Raw genomic sequence first — 23,959 nt, forward strand, 5'->3', positions numbered from 1 at the left:
CGTTAAATTATTCGATTTGTTATTTATCTCGACTCGATCCAAAATTTCCGGATATCCGTAAAATTTCGAAGCAAATCAAATACTAAAAATCAATATCCGATAAAATCGAAGCAAATCACAAATATCAAAATTTTGGGAAGCGCTCTGATCCAGAAATATATAAATATATATACATCTTGATTATACTTAATGTTTTAAATGTATAAGTTTATATAATTATTATTATAACATATGATTTGACAAATTCTATTCACATTATTACTTATATAAAAATATTACATAAAAAAGAAGAGAACAAAATTTATAAAACAATTATAACTTTTTTCTTAAGTTTTGTGTTATTATAATTGTTAACTAAGTTTAAAATTTACAAAATATGTAGTTTCACTATTTTTTTTAGTTTTTATTTTGTATATCATGCAAAAAAATATATTAAAAAATAAATTTGTATTAATTTTTTAAGAGTATTTGTATTAATCAAAGCGAATTAGATATCCGTAAGTATTCGTAAATATCCGTAAATATCTATTTATTTTTTGGATATCCGTATTTTTCCGAAGTAAAGCAAATCGAAAAATTAGATATCCGTAACATACGAAGCAAATCACAAATACCTTCAAAAACCCGGATATCCGATTCGTGTCCAGTCCTACCTATAAATTTAGTTTGGTTGGCCCAAAAACGTTAGTAGTATAAGTATGAGACTCTCAGGTTACAAAAGTGGAAGCCATCAAATACCTGAAAATGTTGAGAGCTATCCACATAGCACATACCATCACAACGAATGAGCGAAATGTTAGAAGTTCATGGAGAAACTGATACTTTAAGTAACATTATTCAACATTAAACTTCAGGAGGAATAAAAATTAAGAGAATATGGGTTATAAGTTTGTTGTTTCTTAATTTGTGGTTTAGTTTCCACATTTTGTTGATTCTTAAATTGTTTTGATTTTCAGGACAAAGATGGTGCAGCACTCTGGAAAGTTTTGATAGTTTAATGGGAGCAAGGAACACTAGAGTGAGTCAATCACCACTTCATTCGGAGATAGAGTCGTTCATTTGGGCAATGGAATGTATGAGGAACTTAAGACAGTTTACTGTCACTTTTGCGACAGATTGTTCTCAGTTGGTGAAGATGGTTTCTGAACCCGAAGAATGGTCCGCATTTGCAAGTTATCTAGAAGATATAAAGATCCTGAAAGGAAGTTTCCACACCTCAGAGCTCATTCATATACCAAGGACGCATAATTCAAGGGTGGATAGTCTAGCACGTAGTGCAAGAAGGCAATCCTCGTTTGTAGTCCATATGGATGCGAACTACCAGTTTAGTTTACAGAGTCTATATGAATCTGGTTTGTTGCTGACAAAAAAAAATAAAAAAAAAAAAAAAAAAAAATTGTTTTGATGCGCTGTTTGTTGGTGAGCAACTGTGATTTCATTGTGTACTCTAGAATTTGAGATTTAAAAAAAAACCTTAAATATTATTGTTTCCACTCAATTTCAGATTTATGACTTTGTCAATGGTCGTGAATGGTATATGTAGGCCTGGGACGGATCGGGTATCCGGACAATTTTAAGATATCCGGATCCGGATCCTTATCCGGCGGATCCATAATTTTACTATCCTTAACCGGATCCGGGGTTCGCGGATATCCGGATGTCGGATATCCTTCTAAAAATTATAATATCCGGCGGATATCCGGATCCGGATTTGGATCCTTAAAATAAATAAAAAACAATATTAATATATATAAAATATTAACAATAATTTAAAAATAAAAATATATAGAATGTTTTTAATTATTTATATGTATAATATTACAAAATTTACATAAAATTTATATATACTATTATAAAAATGAAAATATATTAAATAAAATTAGTTTTTATATATAGATATTACTATTTTTGAAATAGTTATTAATAAAATTTACGGATCCGGATATCCGGACTAAAAAATCAAGATATCCGGATCCGGATTCGGCTTTGACGGATCCAACATTTTACTATCCGGATCTGGATTCGGCCTCTCCGGATATCCGGATTTTCGGATCGGATCACGGATCGAATCCGGATCTCGGATAAAAGTTCCAGGCCTAGGTATATGGTATTCTTTGCAGGCTTGGCCGAGTCTTCAAGAACTAATAAATATTTCTTTTTTAAAATAGGCTTATAAGACCGGCTATGTCATAATGTCAAAATCAGATCCCAGACCAGAATCTAGAATCAATACTTGAATATTAATGCTAATCCTGTTATTTTTAGCATTTAAAGTAGTAGTACCTTTTTCTCTCATGGTATAGTATGGTACTATCTGATTTTGAGAAACATAAGAAAAATAGTTTTATTTTGAGGTCATGTTTTGTTTTCTTTTCTTTAGTCTGGAGTGACATATAAAAGAAATAAAGTAAAATGAAATGTAGATCATTAAAAGAGACTTCTGATCTAAGAACTGCAGTGTGATTTCAGAGCTCAGATAAGGTGAAGGTATATAAAACTACCAGGAAAAATATACACCGACTACTTGCATATATTATTTATTGTTTATCTTCATTTTATTGTTCTTTCTTGGAGTGCCGAAATTTAAGGAGATTATTTCTTGGAAGTGTCTGGAATAATTTGCAAATGACATAAGCCGATGGTAGTGGTGCAACTCGCTAGGCGTCTCGCTACCCAATCACATTACTCCTCCCTAATTTCATACTCATATTCAACTCTCTAACGTCTGTGATCATTCTTCTCCTTGGTGAAAATCAAATTACATATAAGCTAATCAACTGGCGTCAACCGTCCCGGTTTAATCTATTGAGAGCTTCAATATGTAGTGATGGGTTTATCAGTAGTACCATTGTTAATGTTTGACATGAAATCTTTGTTTTGTCTAGTACATCAAGATTATGGAATAACCCACTAATGTTAATTGCTGTGAGATGATAAACTTTTTAATATTTTATATCACGCATCCGTATTATTTAGTCACCACATGGTGGTGTAATTATTGTTCTTGTAAACAAATCTTGTTCAGCTACAAACTTGATTTGCGTGTCAGTGTGTGCCATCCTTGTATAAAATAGATTCAGTATGACATTAATTTAAGAAAAAAAACTGAGCTCATTTCATTTGAATTTCTCATTTGCTTTTTTTTGGTGTCTTGAAAACATGTTAACATAGAGTTCTTAGCACATCCCAAACAGAATAAACAACATAAAGAAGATTTATCACAGCCAGAGACGATTAAGCTCACAATAGCTCTTTTTGTTTCTTCTTTCCAATACTAAATAAATAATTCTGCTCATGGGGAGGCTTCATACTAGCAGATTCTAGGTATGTTTCCCCAGTAGGATGATGACCCTAAGGAGGCCATAGGATCTACATTGGAAGAAGGTGGTGGCTTGTGTGGCTCCACCCTGTTATTACCCTGATGGTGTCCTATCAATATTCCACTCGGTGAGGCCTCCTTTAGGATCTCTGTCGTCTGGTACCAATCAGGTAACGGTGTGGTTGAAGGGAAACTGTTGAGAAGGCTCTTCAACATGTCGTCGTCATCATCATCCACTGTTGCCTTCAACATCGTTGCGTCATTGTGCTTCTCGTAAAGATTAGAGTTTGATTCTGTTCATTTTAAGATTAATATGTATTAAACACAAATTAACATGAAATACATGATTAGTAAAAATCAAATATGTATTCGATATTACCGAAGATCCAAACTAGATTCGGTTTCACTTTGATTAAACACATCTACTTGGCTTTTTTTTTGGATCAAATCATCTCTACTAGGCCTTCTATTAAATATAAATTAATGGTTATAGCAAAAAATAATGTATAAGTGAAAATGGTTTGAATTCATATAACGCTTCTTACCAAATGATGATTGATGAGAAGAGCTTAGATGATCTATCAACCGATTCTCAAAATCCATCTTCACTCTCTTGTCTTGATCCTCACATAGACCACTCGAAGAAACCCTAGCGTCCCTGAAGATTCCGCCGCGAGACAAGGCTCGAGATTCCTCCAAGAGGGCGTCAAGTAATCCACTGTTCCCCGCAGGTGAATCAAGATGGACATTATTGTCAAGCATAATATTAGAAGTGCACGATTGAGTCGGTGTTTGGTTTGAAGGAAGCTCTAGGACGGTAGTGTCTAGTCCTAAAGAGAAATAACTCGGTATCGTCTCATGATCTCTAATAAGACTCGTAGCGTCAATGTCTTTCTTACTGATAACGTTTGTGTCCAAATTCTCTGACATGAGTTCAAGAAGTTGGTCGGGATTACATAACTCATTCGACGATGAGGATGAGGAAAAAGGAAGAGAGAAACCAAACTGGTTATTGTCATTCTCAAAGCTATTGTTGTAAGGAGAGAACATATTGGGGATCTGGTTAAGGCCGGGATTAGTAGAGATTAGGGGATTTAAACACAGCTCTTTTGGAGGTTGAGAAGATGATGAAGAGAATGAAGACGAGGATGATGAATTATTAGAGGAATTAGTGTATTGAATCAGATTTTGGTGATTAGGATGGTCTTGGTTTGGGAACTGAAAGGAACTAAACTCAAACTCATCATCATTACCAATCCCTCGATGCTGAATCTCGTGAGGGTATAAAGGCAAACCAGCTCGTTGTCTTCTCTTCGTCCTCGTGTTCCAATAGTTCTTGATCTCGTTGTCCGTTCTTCCAGGTAACTACAATATAAAAAAAAAACTTTACAACTAAGGATAAAAATAAAAGCAATAGAAGAGATGCAAGATTAATCATGCCAAACCAAAGAGACGGTAGATTCAAAACACACTGAAACATGCAATTTATGTGTTTAACTGGAAAATTTTAATTGCATATAAAAATTTAAAGCTCTTTAATTCTAGAATTGAAGTAACAAATGAAAAAATATTGTTTATGAGAAAATAAACCTGAGAAGCCATACGAGCCCATTTGTTACCCAACTTAGCGTGAAGCTCGATGATGATCTTCTCTTCATCAGGACTAAAGGATCCTTTTCTTAGATTTGGCCGGAGATGGTTCGCCCACCGTAGACGGCAGCTTTTCCCACACCGGAGCAAGCCTGAGTTCTTCTGCACCGCGTTCCAGTTACCTTCACCGCGTTTCCTCACGTACTCCGTCAAGATCGCATCCTCTGTCGTCGTCCATGGACCTTTCTTCAGCCCTCTCGCCTCCTTCGCCGCTGTCGACGTCTCTCCACCACCGTCCATATTCGGAAGGAAGACGGGAACTCTAAGGAGGAAAAAGAGGACTTGTTTTCTCTATTACTTGATGTATACGATGTTTGTAAGAGTGTATATTTGTATATATAAGTATTTTTATGTGTTATGAAAATTAGATATATAAAGAAAGAAAGAAAGAAAGGGTGAATTGTCTTTTTGGGGGTGTTTGGTGTATATATTTGGAAGTGATTAAATTTTATATTAATTATTACGTAATAATTTGTTGTTATTACGTGCTTTATGTAAACATTAATGCGTTCTTTTGTCTCTTTCTATCTCTTTGGTCTTTTCCACAAGAGAAGACAGAGAGGATTCAAGAAATTACAGGCGTTGAGAGAAAGAAAATATAATTGTATGTATTTAGACCAATTAGAGATATTGTGATAACTATGAGAAGTCCACATGTTTTTTTTAAAGAAAAATCTATCAACTTTTAGAGATGTTTGTGTATGTATCTTAATAGATTTAGAAATTTATAATTTTATTTAGTTTCGAATCCGATATAGATTTTTCAATTTAATACTGAAAAATCCTATATGATTTTCAAAAAAGAAACACTTTTTAGTGACTTAAGTTCATATTTTACAATGTATTTCAACTCTTTTATTCTTTATTTGTATGTTTATAAGTCGTTCTCATTACAGTATTCCGTGGTACTCAGTCAAAGCGCCGTGTATTTGATGTTAACAGAGAATCTAATGGAAAATGACTTGTTAGACCCATTAATATTTTTTATGAAACATAGGCAAACACTCGAATTAAGTATGAGTGTATGACCAAGCTATAAACATTAATTAAGTTGATTGTTCTAAAAAAAACATTAATTAAATTGAGATTTATATAAATAAATAAAGGAGAGGAGTGAGCTTCTTTCACGGCCGCGCATTGCAAGCCTAATGGAATGTGGGACGTTCTCTTCAAAGACGCGTTTTTCTCTTGCACTACTACTCTTGCTCATTTTCTATCTTTCTTCTCGCTTTGTTTAAATTCTTTTTCCAAACGCCAAAATAAATAATGTAATGATTTATAGATTATTACATTTTTATTTAAGTCAGAGAAAGAAATATGAATCAAAGGTGATTTTGTGCGATATTTCATGCAAAATTACGTTGGCATGATCACTTTTCATATGGGCACATTTTTATCACAAGAGTTTGTGTCTTACAAGCAAATACTTCTTTTTAGAGAAAATTCCCCAAAGTGTCAAATTGTATTTGAAGTTTTGAACACTCCTCTTCAAAGATTCTTTAAGTTTTTCATTAAAGCACTATTAAGTGGTGACAGAGAGATGTTTAAAAATGAGTTGGGTCTAGAAGCAATTAATAGCTATTAACAAAGAGAAGAGAAAGGTAATAAATAATTTAAATAAATTGTTGGTAATATTTTTTGTCGTATAAACATATTTCACGAGTTACACAACTTATTTTTGTTATAAAAAACTGATTAGCATTGATTCATTTAAATGTTTTTATTTAGAAATAAAGTGATTATTGTATATTTTAGCTGGCAAAGCTCGTAGTTATAGTGAAACATATAACTTGTGGAGTGTGTCATTTATATAAAAATAATTATTTTTAACATCAACACTATTTCTAAATAATTAACATTATTACCACCTAAAATGAATAACATACATTATTTCTGATAGAATTTGCCAAAACTAACTCACAACTTGATTTTAACCCCAAACTTATACCAAAACTTGAATCAAATGCAAAACTAACATAAAAACCTCGTGAAACTACAGTCCAGCCCCTTGTGACCAAACAAAAAAACAGAAGCCATTTTTACGAATATAGCTCTAGTAAATCGTCTGAGTAGTCTGAGATGTTGTAAGTCGCCTGGTACCAGTTTATCTTAAAAATAATTTATAAATTTTGTAAAAAATATTTTGATGAGTGAAAAATAAAATCATGTAACTATAAACAGTTTTAAGTGATATAAATTAAGATATGATAAAAATGATTTGTTTTCAAGATAGATGAGTGGAAGTAGTGAATCATGATATTCTTTGGTTTAGGGGTTTGGCAAACATATGTTGTAGTATTGTATGTATTCTTAGGGTTAGATTTTGGAAAACTGAAATGTTTTTTTCAAAAATTAATTTTCACCTATATGTGTTTATTTCTGTGTATAATAAACATTTTTCAAGTTTGATCTGATTTTATGAAGTGTTTAATTAGATAATTAAGTTTAGGGGTTATGTTTAGGATGTGGACGACTTATATTTCAGTCGTCTGGTGAATAATTTTACCCAGACGACTTATATTTCAGTCGTCCAAATATTCCCGCCTAAAATTTTTAAAAAAATTATTTTCCAGCTTAAATATTTCAAACCAGACGACTTACTTGTAAGTCGTCTAGGAAGTCTTCTATTTTAGTTTTCCGCTAAAATATTAAAGTCTTCTGGGTGACTTACAAGTAAGTCGTCTAAGAAGTTGTCTGAATCAAAAATATTTAACATAATTAGATTTTTTGTCTCCCTATATAAAGAAAAAATTAAACATTCTCTTTCATTCTCTCAAATGGCTGCAACAAAAATGTAATGTTCATCATTCTAAAACTCTTTAACCTCTCTCTGATCTCTTTGAACTTATAAACACTAAGCTTTATATCAATTTATTGTTTTTGTCTCATGTCTTTCTTACTAATTTTTCTTATTTTTGCATGTTTTTAATCAGATGGTTCTCATCTTCCACTCATTTAAAGGTAGCTCTATCAATTTTAGATATGTATTTTTGTGTGTTCTATAATGGTAAATTTATCTAATCTTCCGTTAATTTTCTCTGTTTTAAGCCATTTGAATGTTTTTGGATATGCAGGTTTTTCAGATCTGGATTTGGATATGTAGGTTTTTCAGATCTGAAAGACGTCTGGGACGACTTACCTGTTAGTCGTCTAAAATATAATGCGCTAGACGACTTCCAGGAAGTCTTCCAGACGACTTACATTTCAGTCGTCTGGACTTCCTGGAAGTCGTCTGACGGAGTCTTCTCCCATTTCTCTCTCTTTCATAACAGATCTGAGCATTTTGGTAAGTTTTTATGTCTGATTTTTCTTCATTTGGTAACTTTCTGTTGTATAAAGTTTTTACTTTTTTCCCGAACTAAAACTCTTCAAACCCACTCTAATCTCTTTGACTTAAAAACACCAAACTTTATATGAATTTTTTAGCTTTGTCTCATGTCTTTCTCACTAATATATCTTTTTTTTACAGGTTTTTAATCAGATGGCTCTCATCTTCTACTCATTTAAAGGTAGATCTATTAATTTTAGATATGTATTTTTGTGTGTTCTATAAAGGTAGATTTATCTAATCTTCCACTCATTTTCTCTGTTTTTAAGTCATTTGAACATTTTTTTATATGCAGATTTTTCATATCTGGATTTGATATGCAGGTTTTTCAGATCTGAAAGACTTCTGAGACGACTTACCTGTTAGTCGTCTAAAATATAATGCGCTAAACGACTTCCAAGAAGTCTTCCAGACGACTTCCAGGAATTCTTCCAGATGACTTTCAGGAAGTCTTCCAGGAAGTCTTCCAGACGACTTCCAGGAAGTCTTCTTCCATATCAAGTAGAGTCCAAGCTTGTCTTTGTAGAGAAATGATCTATAATAGTTTTGTTTGTGGTATGTTTTGTGATTTGCATGTCTACTCTTTTATTTGTGAATTTTTTGTAAAATCAGTAATAATGTTTCCCAAGATGTAATACATGTGCTAACAATGTGTTTACACATTTACAAATCAATGAAATAATATACTTCAATAGACTTTTTCTTATCTTTGGATCTCTCATATACAATAATAAACTCCAATGGTCTTCTTCTCATCTTAATAAACAAGAACGTTGGTAGCCTCATATTGATATAACATTTTAAGAAGCATTTTAACCCTTCTTCCAACTCATAACAATAATCATCATTGGTGTCTATAACAATAATACTTAAGAGATGGAAACAAACAATAGTAACTAGTCAAAGCATATCACATTTTTTACAAGTTTGTGTTGAAAAACTTAGTCAAATTTAGTAAAACTTGGTTACGCAAAACGTTTTAGTCCCATGTTTCACACTTGCTCTGACCTTCCATTGACAACCACTAACACGACATGTTGCCACAAAGAGAATTTTCGTTGATTTGTATATTCCAACATTCATCTTTCAACAATCATTCTCACATACACTGCATGTAACTGACACATCATCTGAAAAAGTCAAAATAAAACACATTAGCAAACATAAAACAAAGAAAACGAAAGTTTATTAAAGATCGACGCAGACGACTTCAATATGAGTCTTCCAGACGACTAAAATATACGTCGTCTGGTCAATGCAGAGGTTATTTTTGAAATTGACTTTGAAATCTCTTATCTGAGACGACTGAAAAATAAGTCGTCTACTTTTGTTTGGTTAAAAAAAACCTCCAAAAAAGCTAGACGACTTACATTTAAGTCGTTGTAGGTTAGTTTTGCATTTGACTAGATTATTTCAGAAGTTTGACTTTCCTGGACGACTTACATTTCAGTCGTCTGGTGAAAAATTGAAATATCAATATTTTATTAAAACTCGACGACTTACAATTAAGTCGTCATAGATTAGTTTTGCAATTGAAAAAAAAACTTCAATATTTAATTATATATAGACGACTTACAATTCAGTCGTCCGTCCGACGACTTACATGTAAGTCGTCGGACGGACGACTGAATTGTAAGTTGTCTGGGTATAATTAAATATTAAAGTTTTTTTTTTCAAAGGCAAAACTAACCTACGACGACTTACATGTAAGTCGTCGGGTTTTAATAAAATATTGATATTTCAATTTTCCACTAGACGACTGAAAAATAAGTCGTCCAGGAAAATCAAAATTCCGAAAAAAATCCAGTCAAATGCAAAACTAACCTATGACGACTTACATGTAAAATTGAAATAATTTGTTTACAGGTAAATCGTTTAATTACATGTTTACATGTAAGTCGTTTTACATGTAAGTCGTCTAGGTTCTTTGGAGATTTTTTTGTAACCAAACAAAAGCAGACGACTTAACTTTCAGTCGTCTCAGAAAACTGATTTAAAAGTCAATTGCAAAAATAACATTTGTATTGACCAGACGACTTCCAGGTAAGTCTTCTGGACGAACAGATCTGGAAAAAACTTGATTTCATACCTTAAATTGGTGAGATAACTTACTTAGCACACATAAGGCTTCTTCAAGCACACAGAATCTCAAACGAAAGTGACCCACCCAGAATCGTTAGCTTCTATGACTCTATGAACCATAAAAAATGTAGAATCAAAATCTTGGGGTTTTTTTAACTGAATGTGAAGAGAAAGTGAGAGAGATGTTGTGTTTAGTTCATAAGAATGGAGAAAGAAGAAGGGTAAATCGATTTTGGGAGCATTAAGAGCTTCAAAATGGTTGTTCATGGTGGTTGGGGTATTGATGACAATGACAATCTTGTAATTACTTGAAGATGATAAGGTGAGAGAGAAAATGTCATTTTCGAAAGAAAAAAAAATTTGATGGCATTTTCGTGAATTATATGAACTTGTGGGGTGAATAGAGCAAAACTAATTTCCAAAAAAATGAGGTTAGTTTTGTGTTTGACTTTGAGTTCTAGGTCAATTTTGCAAAAAACCCTATTTTTTTTTGCGATAAATAAAATTCATTGGAAAACATCATAGTATTTTAACGAAAACTTCATAAAATATGTATTTCTAAATTAAAAACAATTATCAAATCATTTCGTATGTTATTGTACTCATGTAATGAAGGTGTTTTAGTAATGTATTAGTGATGGCTTCTCAAATGGTAGATGATTCAGTGACAAATGTTTTATATGATGTGGTAATTGACTCAACATAACTTATCATTTGACTTCTTCAAAGGGATATACCGACTACAACTTAAGAATATGGATATGTAAATTTTTAAATAATTGAGTTAAAATATATGTGTGCGCAATTTATTAGCTTTAGACACATTGTTTTGAGTTACATAGAAGCATGAATATGTCAATATCTCGACTATTATATATACTTCATTGGGCTTTAATATTCTTTGTCAGAACCTAATGTTTTATCTTCTTAGCAAAGTCTCAAGCTCAAGAGAAATGCAGAAGTGGGAAACAGTTCGAGACAGAGGGAGGGAGAGAGAGATGAAAACTCTTTGACAAAAAACAAATTAGGTCGATAGAGAGAAGGAACAAAATCTCTAAATAATTAATTGGTTTGCTATATGAACTGTAAAATTACACTTTACACTATAACTTGAGATACAAGTATCTCTTTTCAAGTTTTAACTTACCATCTGCCTCTTACCAAGAATTATAACTAACTGTAAGCTAATAACCTCCTATTAATCCACTAAGGCACCAATAATGATAATTCCAGTATCCATCTAAAACATATGTAGAAGTAACATATTTTATTGGTCGATAACATAGTAGAGATATTTCGTTTGTATTGGAAACGAAATTGTATTTTGTCTAAACTCTCAACTATCTTCATACTAAAGACATTACTATCAAAACACACTTACTGTGGCAAAATAGATATAACTACAACCTTTCTCTAATAAAATCAAGGCTAAGTGTGTCCTTGACGATGAGAAACAATCCAATGAATACCACAAGCATGATCCCTGAAGACATGATCCCTTGTTCCACCTCTACAGGAAGCTTCCTCCCTTTTCTAACCGCTTCCAACACTATCAACGCCAATGTTCCACCGTCAGGAGCAGGCAACGGCAAGAGAATGAGCACGGCGAGGTTGACATTCAGCAACGCTGCAAACTGGTAAAGCCCGTCGATGTTTGATCTCGCCACTTCTCCACTGCAATGATCGCCACAGGACCTGACACTTGACTTGCCGTGTGAGAGAAGTTAAAGAAAGTTTGCTTCAGACCGTACAAGACATTAGAATACAGCTCCATGAACTCCTTTCCCCCGAACCTAAACGTTTCAGGTATGTTCCTCGGTCTCACCTTAGTGATTCTTACATTTGGAGACAACTGAACACCGATCTTCCCTGCACCATCAAAGTTCTTATCCGGTGTACCCTAATATCGAAATATTGATTCCATCTTTCGATTCTAAACAAGACATCACTCTTAGGGTTTCTTTTAACAATGTCAACAACCTTAGAGACGGCGTCAGGGCCTGTCTTAGAGAGATTAGTGCCGTCAACAGCTATGATAACGTCACCAGCAAGCAACCCATCACAGGCAAACCAACTGATAACACTTGGACAAAAATTATAACGTAAACAAAGATCACGTTGGCTATGATTCCAGCTGAAACTACAATCGATCTATCTAAAACCGGTCTGTTCTTGAGAAGATTCTCATCGTCGGTAGAGATCATTATCAGGGAAACCAACGAACCCACCCCAAAGGGAAAGCCCTAAGAGAGAGTACTCGACGTTCTTGAAGTCGAACTTAGCTAGAATCGGACCAAACCCTATTGCGAACTTACTCACATCCCTTGCGAGGAAGTGGCCAGTAAAGCAGAGAGGTTTGGGTAAAGGTGTGATTTTGAGAGATGGGTTTTGGATCGATAGAGGGAGATATGATGTAGGAGTGTTGAAACTGGAGAGGAAGTGAGGATTTCGATGAGATATTGGAGAGGAAGAGATGTTTAATAGCATGGTTTCGTGGGAAGTGGAGATGGGTTTGGGTGTGATTAGAGCCATTGATAGAGTCAGCAGAGTAAGATAATGAGTAAAACAGAGTCGTGCCTAGGCTCTCTGTGTGTAATTGGATGGGGGATTTAATAGAACTCAAAAGTCAAAACAATAAATCTCTCATCAAATTTCTCTTTTTTAACGTTGTTATATAATGGGCCTTGCTAAAATTACATAATAGCATCAATGGAACTGATGTTTTTGGGCTTTAGTAGCCGGATATATATGGGGCTAGATGACCACGAAACCTAATGTTTTTTTGTTGTGCAAACCGATTTTCATTAATCAAAGAAAATTTAAACTCGGTTCAAAGCCCACAAGGCCTGTTCAGCAACAGAATCTGTTCTAACATTAACGGATCTTGGAATAAAACTAAACTTGATTGTCTCAAATGAGAACTAGAGAAGGTAGATATCACAAAGAACGCCAAAGATCTCTAGCTTCATCTCATATATGTTAATCGTGTTGATGAGAACCTGAAAGTCAGAAAACACTGAGATGGAGTTGATTCTGCAATCAAGGGCAAAGTTCATGGCTGTAAGTACAACCAAAATTTCTGCCTTAAAGGGCGAGGAGACAAAAGTCAAAATTGCTGCATGTTGTGATGCCGAAACCAGATCATCAATGATCCAACAAAAGCATGCACAACCCATTGAGAAGTTCCATACTGCATCTGTGAACACAAAGCGTAGACCCGATTGATTAGGGTTTGGTTCAGTTTTGATCAAAGGTTTCAAGGGGGAGTGACTGTAGGGGTTTGAGCCACCATCCAGTCTTTAGCATCAGAGATCGTTTTCTTGAGAGTCTCTTCAGGCGTGAAATTCCGTTTCTCGAAAACGAAACCTAATGTTTATTTTTATATTTCAATGAAATATATATGCGTGTAATATAAGACAGTTGTCCATTGGACGTATTTCATATTCCTAGTGGACATAATTACTATCTTATATTTGTCGTTATTCCTACAACTTCTAAAAACCTGACTCGCGTAACCGCAGCGGTTTCGAGTGCGGTTGGAGGCGTTTGCGGATGCGAGTGATTGCGGTTTTAAACGTTATTAAGAGATTTGTACGACTGGCACAACGATTAGAAATTTGTGCGTTTGCGGGATATTTATGACTGGTTAACTACCAAATGCACCGATGGTTAAATAATAAATTAACAATATTTACATTTTTATAATTATAAAAATATTTTAAATCATATTGTTATAATAAATATAAAATTTATATTTATAAAATTATATTATTAATTTTTTTTTAAAAAGTTATAGAATTTTTTTAAAACTTTATAAGATAAATTAGAATACAATATATATTTTTGGTATTTCTATTATTTTAATTAAAAAATTTAATTGGAAATATTATTTTTATATTTATATAGGTTTTTGAAAAAACAAAATTGTTTTATCCTCCCGCAACCGTAAACGATAGCTTGAACCAACTTTTGAATTTTAGAAGCTTAAAGCGGTTTAAAGCGATTTATAGTGTTCTTTGTGATTGTTACAAAACGCCAATAACCGCTACTAAACTCAAAAGCTACGTTTGTGAGTGGTAACGGGAAAACCAATTATGCCCTAAAACTATTAAACCAGCATACCATCGTAAGACTAAACTAGACCCTGACCCGCGCGCCAGCGTAGGATGTCCTCATAAACATTGGACAGTAAGCTCTTTTGTGCCATTCAGACACGCTCTAACATCTCTCTTATGCGAGCCACTACATCAACGTAGTAACACATATCAAAAACTCCATTGAAGCAGTCAATTTGGAGCTAAAGGTACAAACTTTGAGATTAAAAGGAAGTACCTTGAGCATGGTATTCATAACCCTTTCCACGGAAGGCGTTGGCGATGATGGTTGTAGCATGAGACTTGGTTTGAGAATGGGTGGTGAGGTTGTATAGATGAGTGATTCTTCGATGAGTGGAATAGAAATTGGAACTTTTTGCCATCGGATTGGAACTGTGTAGTGAGCCAAGTTTTCAATTATGAGATTTGGAAGATGCAATCTGAAGAAAAAAAAAAGTAAACAAAAACAAGAAAGATGATGATTTTGCTTAATAATCTTGGTCGTAGATGATGAAAGAACATGAATTAATCTAATGGTTATGAATATTGGTAGATATAAGTCTAATCAAGATCTGGAAAAATAGATTTTGACCGTCGAAATTGGAGACATATCAATGGTTGTGGTGAAAGCACGCCACTTATCTATTTTATAAGGGAAGTAGGTTTTTATGATTGAACTAACAGATAACTAATTTAGTTAAGAATGAATGGAATAGTTATAGAAAGTGTGTAGAATAATGTGACTTATAGTGTAATAAATAAGATGAAATGTGCCTTAGAGAGAAAATATTTTCTATACTTTATGTAGCTAGAAAATAATGAAAAACCATTACGTGATGTTTTTCTCTTTTTTTTTTGCGACGACCACTCATCCATGACTTTAGACTTATCACACTACACGCAAGAGAAAACGGAGTAAAAAGACAAAACTCTATCGTTATCCTAAATCGAATCAGACCACAAAAGAAACGCCTCAAATACCCAAAAATATGTACACATCACTGAGAATATAACAGCAATACGTTTTTTTTTAAGTATACGGTTTAATAACCACAAGACCCGCGCGGAATGAATGTTATATATAAAACTATTATTATTTATTTGTATTTATATAATTATTATATATATAATTATTTTTTATCTATTATTATTTATTTGTATTTATATAATTATTATATATATAATTAAATTAGAGTAAAGACATAAATCAAAACAATATATTTTTTTTATTTGTGATATTTTTTGGTAAATAAATCAAAACAGTCATTTTATTTATTTTATATAATATTTTGAATATAAATATTTATCATTGAGAATTCATACTCATATGATAAATACAAAATTTTTAATGTGCGATTTTTTGAATGCAAATTTCAAAACTAATATATTAAGATTTCAATATTTTTTAATACAAATTTAGGAATTATCATATTTAAATATTTTTCTATGTTATATAGTTTAATTTTAAACTATATTAATATATAATATGAATGTCTAGTAAATGAGACTTCATATTCATAAGATTTATGATCATTTGTATCTTCTTATTACCAAAAAAAGTTAAATCATTGATCACAAAATTTTAGTGTGAGACATTTAACGTTTTTATTAATTTATAGTCGTTTTAAAAATTCAAAATATAACATATAAGAAAAAAATTATTTTTTTATTAAATGATTAATATGGTTGTTTAATATGTTTTAATAATATAAAATTAAATAAAAAAGAGCTAAGATACAAAAATTATTATCAAATATTTGATATTCATAATCATTGATTGTCATATATACGTTAATCATATTAGGCAATTCTGTAGCTTTTATTTAAGAAAAATGTGAGAATATTCTTTTGTACGCTATTTATCAATTTAATAGTTAGTTTAATAAAAAGGAATAATATAAGTTAAGATGTACCAACCTATTTCTCTAAGATTTCTGAATTTTATTCTCATGGTGACACGTGGCTACAAAACAATGTTGCAATGTTTCTCAATTAATATATATCGGATTTTTATACATTTTATTTAATCATTGTATTGTATCTAAAGGACACAGTAGTCCATTTTTGTTTAATCGTGGCTACAATTTCTCTTGTCACCCGTTTTTTGTTAACAAAAAATCTACTCAATATCTTCTCACCAGTCCTTTTTTTTTTATTATAATATATATGTATACTCCGTTTCATAACACTATACACATTATGAGTACAAGCTTTGGTAGACGTAAAACTATTTAGAAAGCTCACAATAAAGCTCCTCCCATGGCGGATTCTAGCTCTTCGCTCCCTTCCCTTTTCGAAAAGATCTCATACAAAAGATATTTTCTGAGAGCTGTTGATTTCACGATGCTCGGGCTTCTCTTTTCTCTTCTCTTGTACCGGATTCTACATATGAGCCAAAACGACAACGTTTGGGTCGTAGCTTTCTTGTGTGAATCTTTTTTCACTTTCATATGGCTGCTTATTACTTGCATAAAATGGACCCCTGCTGAGCATAAACCGTATCCGGATCGACTTGATGAAAGGTATCACAGTATATATATGCACACAGAAAGCATATATGCTTATCAATTTTTGTATAAAGATCTAGGCCTCTAGGTAGCTGCTACCATGCTCTAATTAAGTCTATTTTTATGAACTAACTATTGATTTCAGGGTTCATGAGCTTCCATCGGTAGATATGTTTGTAACCACGGCGGATCCGGTTCGGGAGCCGCCGATTCTTGTTGTGAACACTGTGCTTTCACTGCTAGCTGTGAATTATCCGGCGAATAAATTAGCATGCTCACCTCTCACTTACTTCTCTCTCAAGGAAGCTTCTAACTTCGCCAAAATTTGGGTTCCTTTCTGCACAAAATATAACGTTAGAGTTAGAGCTTCTTTTAGATATTTCTTGAAATCTGTCGACGCAAAAGAGGATTCAGAATTCAGTAGGGATTGGAAAATGACGAAGGTCAGTATTTGATTATATTTTTAGGTCTATGAATTTGTTTCTACGTTTACAACAAATTAATTATATCATGTTACTTTAAACTTTAAAGTAAAACACAAGACCTTCCCCTTTTTTTCTAATTATCAAACATTAAAACTGCAAGCAGATGGAAAGTTTACAAATTCCTTAAATGATGGTTAAAAAAAAAGAAGAAATCAATCTTTATAGAAAATAGAAGAAAAAGAAAAATTAATTAGTCAACAAAAAACATAATGTTCAAAAAAAAAACAAGAGAAAAAAGTTTTCCGAGAAATTGCTCTTAGCTTTCCTGTTATTAATAAATCTACAAAATCTGATGTTCTTATTCTTTCTAATTTATGTAATGATATGATATTCAAGAGGGAGTACGAGAAGTTAAGCGGGAAAGTGGAAGATGCCACCAGAGATTGGGACGCTGACGATGATTTTGAAGCTTTCTCAAACACAAAACCAAATGATCATTCAACTATAGTTAAGGTATTTCAACAATTATATTATAAAAGAGTTAGTTATAAAAATATTAGTTACCGTCACATATATAAAATCTGAAGGTGGTATGGGAGAACAAAGGAGGTGTGGGAGATGAAAAAGAGGTCCCTCATTTTGTCTACGTTTCAAGAGAGAAAAGGCCAAACTATTTACATCATTACAAAGCTGGAGCCATGAACTTTCTGGTAAGTGATTTCTCACATATCTCTCTTTTTTTCATTTAGTGTACTTTTTGGTACCTAATTGTGTTAGAGTCCCGTGCCATCATTACAACATTGGCTGAGATACGAGATCAAACATTTGACCTCATTATTTTAATTTTGCTATAACATGCTTGCAAAATAAATCATGAGCGTTGATATATATAATATATATATATATATATATATATATATATATGTATATATATATATTTATTTATTTATTTATATTTAAGGGAAGGTAATATATAAAATGACTATAAGAATCGCATGATCGAGTCGTACTTCAGGACTATAAATAGAGGAATTATTAAATTTTGGGCAAAGAATTCTAGAGGAATTATTAAATTTTGAGATTCCGTTGTTATTGGTTTGTGAATTTTTAAAATCTAAATAGAATCCATTGTTATTGGAGTGATGATTTTTAAATTCCACTCAAAATCCTTTGTTATTGAAAAAATTTAGTTTTCATTGATTTTAAGATTCTATTAAAATCTATTGTTATTGGGATGTAAATTTTCTTTGTTTTTACTCATAGTACTCAACTTTGAGAATATCATCTATACCCATAAGATTTTTGAAACCAATGTAATAAAATACACTCACACACAAAAACTCAAATTGAAGAATGAAATAATATAAAAATCACAACTTTAACATAATACAATTCACAACTTAAAAAAATAGAAAATAATATTAAAAATTTAAAATAAAAATTGTAAAAATAGTTTTAAAAAGCACTTTCGAATTTAAAAAAAAAACATTTCAAAAATAATAATTCAAAATTTTTTACAAAAATTCAAATTTAAAACATATATTTCGAAATTATATAAAAATATTTTTATTATTTATTATTTATATATGTATAAAGTAAAAAGTAGAAATTAAATTTTTTGGGAATTTTATTTCTTGAGATCTTTTTTGTGAGAAAAACTTTTTTAAAAGTTGTTTAAGAATTGCCTTAATTGAAATGATTTTCTTTCCATTTTTTTCTACCACCATTAATTTTTTACTTTAAAAGTTAATAACAATCAATAGAATTTTATAAACAAGTAATGAAAATCTATGTAAAAGTATTTGATAAAATTTGTTAAATCTAGTTAACTTGTAAAATCTTCTCAACTATTAAAATCATCAAATTCCACATAAATTCATGTTCTAATAACCCCCCCCCCCCCTAAGAATCTCACCCAGAAACATTCTAGTCAAGTTACAAAAAAAAAAAAAAAAATTCTAGTCACAAAAAAGTAAGAGAATGAGATGATTTTCTTCCCTACCCCTATATATTATTTTATTGGTGTCATTAATTTTATACTATTAAAATAAATTAAACAATCACATCGACCATACGATAAAAATTTAGATTCTTCCTTATATGTTATATTTTTAAATCTTCAAAACAATTATAAATTAATAAAACTATTACAAATTCCGCATTGAAAATTTTGTGCTCAAAAGCTTTAATTTTTTTATAACAAAATACAAATAGTCATAAATTATATTTGTAGGAAGTATCATTTAATAGATATTCAGATTATATATATATATATATATATATATATATATTAATATATTAATATCATTAAAATTAAAATATATATCATATAAAAATACACGAGTAGTTAAATTTCAAAAATTGCATTGAAAAAGTAGTGAAATTTAATATTTTAATTTTACAATTTATATTTAAATTAAAACCAATTATAAATTATTAAACTATTAAAATTTTATATTAATTTTGTTTGTTAATTACTTTAAAACTATTAAAGTAATTTAATTTTTTTGTTATAAAATACAAATTATAGCAAAACCCATATGAATAGGAAACCTCATTTAATAGATAAATATATTAAAATACAATAAATATATGTTGATTTCTTTTAAATTTAATTAGATATCATATACAATAGATAAAAGTCATTGTTTGGATTTATTTACATAAATAACAGCGATTGTTTGATTAAGGTGCTCTCACCAATTTAATTATATACATAATTTAATTATATACATAATATTTATCAGTTTCTCAATTATTTGATATATATATATATATATATATATATATATATAATAATTATTCAAGGCACGAATTTTAATCTAGTTATAATGTATTTTTTGAGTGAGATAATTGGGCCCAACTATTATTTATTTTTTTGAATAACATTCAATTTATTGGAGGTGACATTTTAAAATTAATAATTGTTGAAGTGAAAAGGTAATCATGTATTATGTTCAATTAATAATCATGTAATAACCAAATTATAATCATGGTGGTCTTGCCTTGAAATTTATATTTAAAAATCATATCGTATATATGACATGCCATACAAACTACATTAGATCAATAAAATTCGAATGGAAGTCTATATAGTTTAATTTTTTTGAAGCATCAGTTTTTGCAACAATTAATGATTGTAGGTCTTAATTAGTTTTATTTGTTTGTTATAATAATTAAAAATGTAATGATCGCAAGATGAATTTGAACAGGTCCGAGTGTCAGGGCTGATGACAAACGCACCATACATGTTAAACGTAGACTGTGACATGTTTGTGAATGAAGCAGATGTGGTGCGACAAGCAATGTGTATACTTTTGCAAAAATCAAAGAATTCAATAAATCATTGTGCTTTTGTTCAATACCCTCAAGATTTCTATGATTCTAACTGCGAGGAACTCGTCGTCTTACAATCAGTGCGGTTTCTCATCCTAACTTTTATTTGTTTATTTATAGTATCCATATATAAAATTCATTAATTTTTTCAATCAATGCTTAATCGGTCTTTGATTGCTACTATTTTGTTTGTTTACTTGTGGAAATTAGCATTTGTCACGAGGATTTGCGGGAATCCAAGGATCAATTTACTCAGGGTCGGGATGTTTCCACACTAGAAGAGTTATGTACGGTCTCTCAGTAGACGATTTAGAAGAAGATGGGAGTCCTTCTTCAGTTAATGCAAGTAAGTACTATTGGCAAAAACCATAAAAGCATAATTATCGCTGAAATCACTGGCACAGTTTTTAGAAAACCTTTTTTGTTTTTTTTTTCTTTGTTTTTTTTCTCTGAAAAAAAAAAATTCAAAAGCGAACCAATCGCGGGCTGCCACGTGTCAGTGGGACTCGCGAACAGTGCAAGAAACACTCCAAAATTGGTCCTTATTTCATAACTTCTGTGACCGATTCTTATGGTTTTTGTGGGGCCTACGCAATAATTTTTTTTTAGAACCCCACTAAAGTTCCGCGATAATGGTGGCCTAAGAGATACTAGGTATATCACACTGTCATATATTTTGTTAAAATATTATTTTAACAAAGTTTCATGCATATATCACTATTATATTCACCTTTTTATTCTATCATACAATATTTGCTCAATAGTTTTGTTGTTCTACTAGTCTATTATAATCATGGAAAATTAGGTCTACTAACCAAAAACTACAAATTCAACTACCCAAAAACCACCCCCTCTCTTCTACTCTCTCTTCTATCTTTCTTTACCTTTCTTTACAAATCTATTTTCCATTTTTTTGGTTATTCGGCAAATAAGCCCCATAAATTATTCATTTTTATCAAATCATACGCCTCATCTTATTTCATCAAGGGAAATTTTTGGATGAAGAAAGTTTGGCGAGAAAATTTGGGAGTTCAAAGGAGATAAAGAAATCGGTGGCCAATGCATTGCAAAGAAAATCAAATTCTCATAATATTCTTACAAACTTTCTTGACGAGGCCAGAGAAGTAGGGCAGTGTCAATACGAGTCCCAAACGAGTTGGGGGAAAACCGTAACACTCTTCTCACTTTAATCATAATAGTCTATAATAAAACACAAATATTTATATTGTTTGTTATATTATATATATCATGTAGATCGGGTGGTTGTACGATTCAACAGCGGAAGATGTGAACACGAGTATAGATATCCATTCGAGAGGATGGACTAGTTCATATATATATCCGGTTCAACCCGCATTTCTAGGTTGTATGCCACCAGGAGGACCAGAGGCCAGTGGCGGACCCAGGGATTAATTTTACCTTGGTCAAATTTATATTTAAAATGAAAAATATAAATAAAAAGTGTCACCAATGAGTTTCGAACCTTGGTTTAAGGTGGTCAGTGGGAGCATTTTACCAGCAGAACTACCAATTCCTTAACGTCTTATCAACCAAACTTATATGTATTGAGATTTAAGGGGTGTCAGGTGCAACCCCATCTTCCTCTGTAGGTCCGCCACTGCCAGAGGCCATGGTTCAGCAACGGCGATGGGGGACGGGCATGCTCGAAGTCCTTTTCAACAAACATAGCCCCTTGATTGGTATCTTTAGTCAAAAATTGAGATTTCGACAACGATTGGCTTATATTCACATCTTCACTTGGGGTTTAAGGTCAATCCCTGAGCTCGCTTATTGTCTCTTGCCTGCTTTTTGTCTACTCCACAACTCGGCATTGTTTCCAAAGGTGAGTAGGTGACTTTCTCTCTCTCACTTTAATATATGTTTCATCCGTTTGTTGTTTAAAGTTTTTGCAGACAAATATTTTTTAAAAATTCTTATTTGAAACGGCAGTTAATATGAAACTATGGAAGGTATCATAATATCGTTATTAATATGGTTCTATTTATATCATAAATAATTAGAAATACCTTGTTTTGTGTGGCTTTAGGGACTTTGTTCAGGCATAAGTGTCACACTTGTGGGGATGCATTGCCTTTACACTCTATGGGAATTTGTGAGCCTTTGTTTTCGGTACATTCATGGTATACCTCCCAGTCATTTTGGAGGATAAAAGCTACTTGTATTTGGTTATTTAGTATCACTGATATCATATTCAAGCTTCTTGGAGTTTCGAAAACCGTGTTCATTGTTACAAAAAAGACTTTCACCGAGACAAGGTCAGGGACTGGGGATGGACCATGCATCTTGTAGTGCGGACCCAAATGCTGGTAAATTTGAATTTGACGACTCAGTTTATTTTTTGCCTGGCACGTTCATTGTGTTGGTCAATCTAGCCGCTATAGCCGGGTTTTTAGTGGGTCTACAACCAGTAAGTCATATCTACGGAGGAGGTGGTTCGACTTTTGTAGAGGCTTGTGCATGTATTTTGGTGGTTATGTTGTTTCTTCCATTTCTAAAGGGTTTATTTGAGAAGGGAAAATATGGTATTCTATTGTCTACGTTCTCTAAAGCTGCATTTTTAGCAGTGTTATTTGTTGTATTTTCTGTAGGAAAGTAGTTTATATAGCGATGTGGGTTTTTTATGCAACAAAACTAAGTTTATCATGACATTGTCGCAGTGAATAATTAATGATATTTTATGAAATTAGTTTTTATTTATTAGAGTCATAAAATAATAGTTCCACCAAATTGATGAAAAAGGGTTCCTTGACGTGAGCATGCACATGCTTGAGATGAATTTGAACCACCACGCTAGCACTGGCGCATTTCAATGACTTTTTTTTTTTTTTTGGTAAAAAATGTTAAGAGCATTTCAATGACTTAGCGGTAAAGACCTCGGAATTGATCAGTACACCAGTTTTCATTATTTACTAGACAATGATCCGCGCGCTAGCGCGGGTATGAATTTTCGGTTTATGGTTATTTATTTAACTAAATGATGTATTTGTAATATTTGATGTATTATATTCACCAAGTAAATAATTTTTTGGCATCTTAAACCATCTATTTGTGATGAATATTCGATATCATATACAAAATTGAACAAATAGACATAATTAGAGAATTGTAGACGATATATAAAAACAATGGTTATTAATGTAAAATATGAAGAAATATTATATCATGACTTAGTATGGCATAAAAGATAATAAATTAGT

The 23,959-nt window shown here is 31.8% G+C and overlaps 2 protein-coding genes and 1 pseudogene across 2 annotated transcripts; 1 reads left to right on the forward strand and 2 right to left on the reverse strand.

The window, feature by feature from the left end:
- Window positions 1-3,114: 3,114 nt before the first annotated feature.
- LOC106427664 (transcription factor MYB101-like) lies at window positions 3,115-5,796 on the reverse strand. The gene is made up of 3 exons (XM_013868384.3): window positions 4,910-5,796; window positions 3,865-4,684; window positions 3,115-3,612 (listed from the first exon to the last, which is right to left on the reverse strand). Exons 1-3 carry the CDS (start codon window positions 5,207-5,209, stop codon window positions 3,311-3,313), a joined length of 1,422 nt encoding a protein of 473 aa, XP_013723838.1. The 5' UTR covers window positions 5,210-5,796; the 3' UTR covers window positions 3,115-3,310.
- Window positions 5,797-10,811: 5,015 nt separating this feature from the next.
- On the reverse strand, window positions 10,812-14,044 carry LOC106427643 (annotated as a pseudogene).
- Window positions 14,045-16,599: 2,555 nt separating this feature from the next.
- LOC106427685 (cellulose synthase-like protein B3) lies at window positions 16,600-23,459 on the forward strand. The gene is made up of 10 exons (XM_048754955.1): window positions 16,600-16,995; window positions 17,126-17,423; window positions 17,802-17,918; window positions 17,993-18,115; window positions 20,618-20,821; window positions 20,952-21,087; window positions 21,729-21,910; window positions 21,996-22,130; window positions 22,369-22,584; window positions 22,789-23,459. Exons 1-10 carry the CDS (start codon window positions 16,733-16,735, stop codon window positions 22,909-22,911), a joined length of 1,797 nt encoding a protein of 598 aa, XP_048610912.1. The 5' UTR covers window positions 16,600-16,732; the 3' UTR covers window positions 22,912-23,459.
- Window positions 23,460-23,959: the final 500 nt, after the last annotated feature.

Source organism: Brassica napus, chromosome C4 (assembly GCF_020379485.1).
Source record: "Brassica napus cultivar Da-Ae chromosome C4, Da-Ae, whole genome shotgun sequence".
NCBI lineage: Eukaryota > Viridiplantae > Streptophyta > Magnoliopsida > Brassicales > Brassicaceae > Brassica > Brassica napus.

What these genes read in the sequence shown, in the direction of transcription:
- LOC106427664 (XM_013868384.3), bottom strand. Translation starts at nt 5,209, where the DNA reads ATGGACGGTGGTGGAGAGACGTCGACAGCGGCGAAGGAGGCGAGAGGG. An exon ending in GGGCTCGTATGGCTTCTCAG is followed by an intron (nt 4,685 to 4,909) that starts GTTTATTTTCTC and finishes TTTATATTGTAG; the next exon opens with TTACCTGGAAGAACGGACAA. An exon ending in TTCTCATCAATCATCATTTG is followed by an intron (nt 3,613 to 3,864) that starts GTAAGAAGCGTT and finishes TAAAATGAACAG; the next exon opens with AATCAAACTCTAATCTTTAC.
- LOC106427685 (XM_048754955.1), top strand. Translation starts at nt 16,733, where the DNA reads ATGGCGGATTCTAGCTCTTCGCTCCCTTCCCTTTTCGAAAAGATCTCA. An exon ending in CCGGATCGACTTGATGAAAG is followed by an intron (nt 16,996 to 17,125) that starts GTATCACAGTAT and finishes TATTGATTTCAG; the next exon opens with GGTTCATGAGCTTCCATCGG. An exon ending in TGCCACCAGGAGGACCAGAG is followed by an intron (nt 22,131 to 22,368) that starts GCCAGTGGCGGA and finishes CCACTGCCAGAG; the next exon opens with GCCATGGTTCAGCAACGGCG.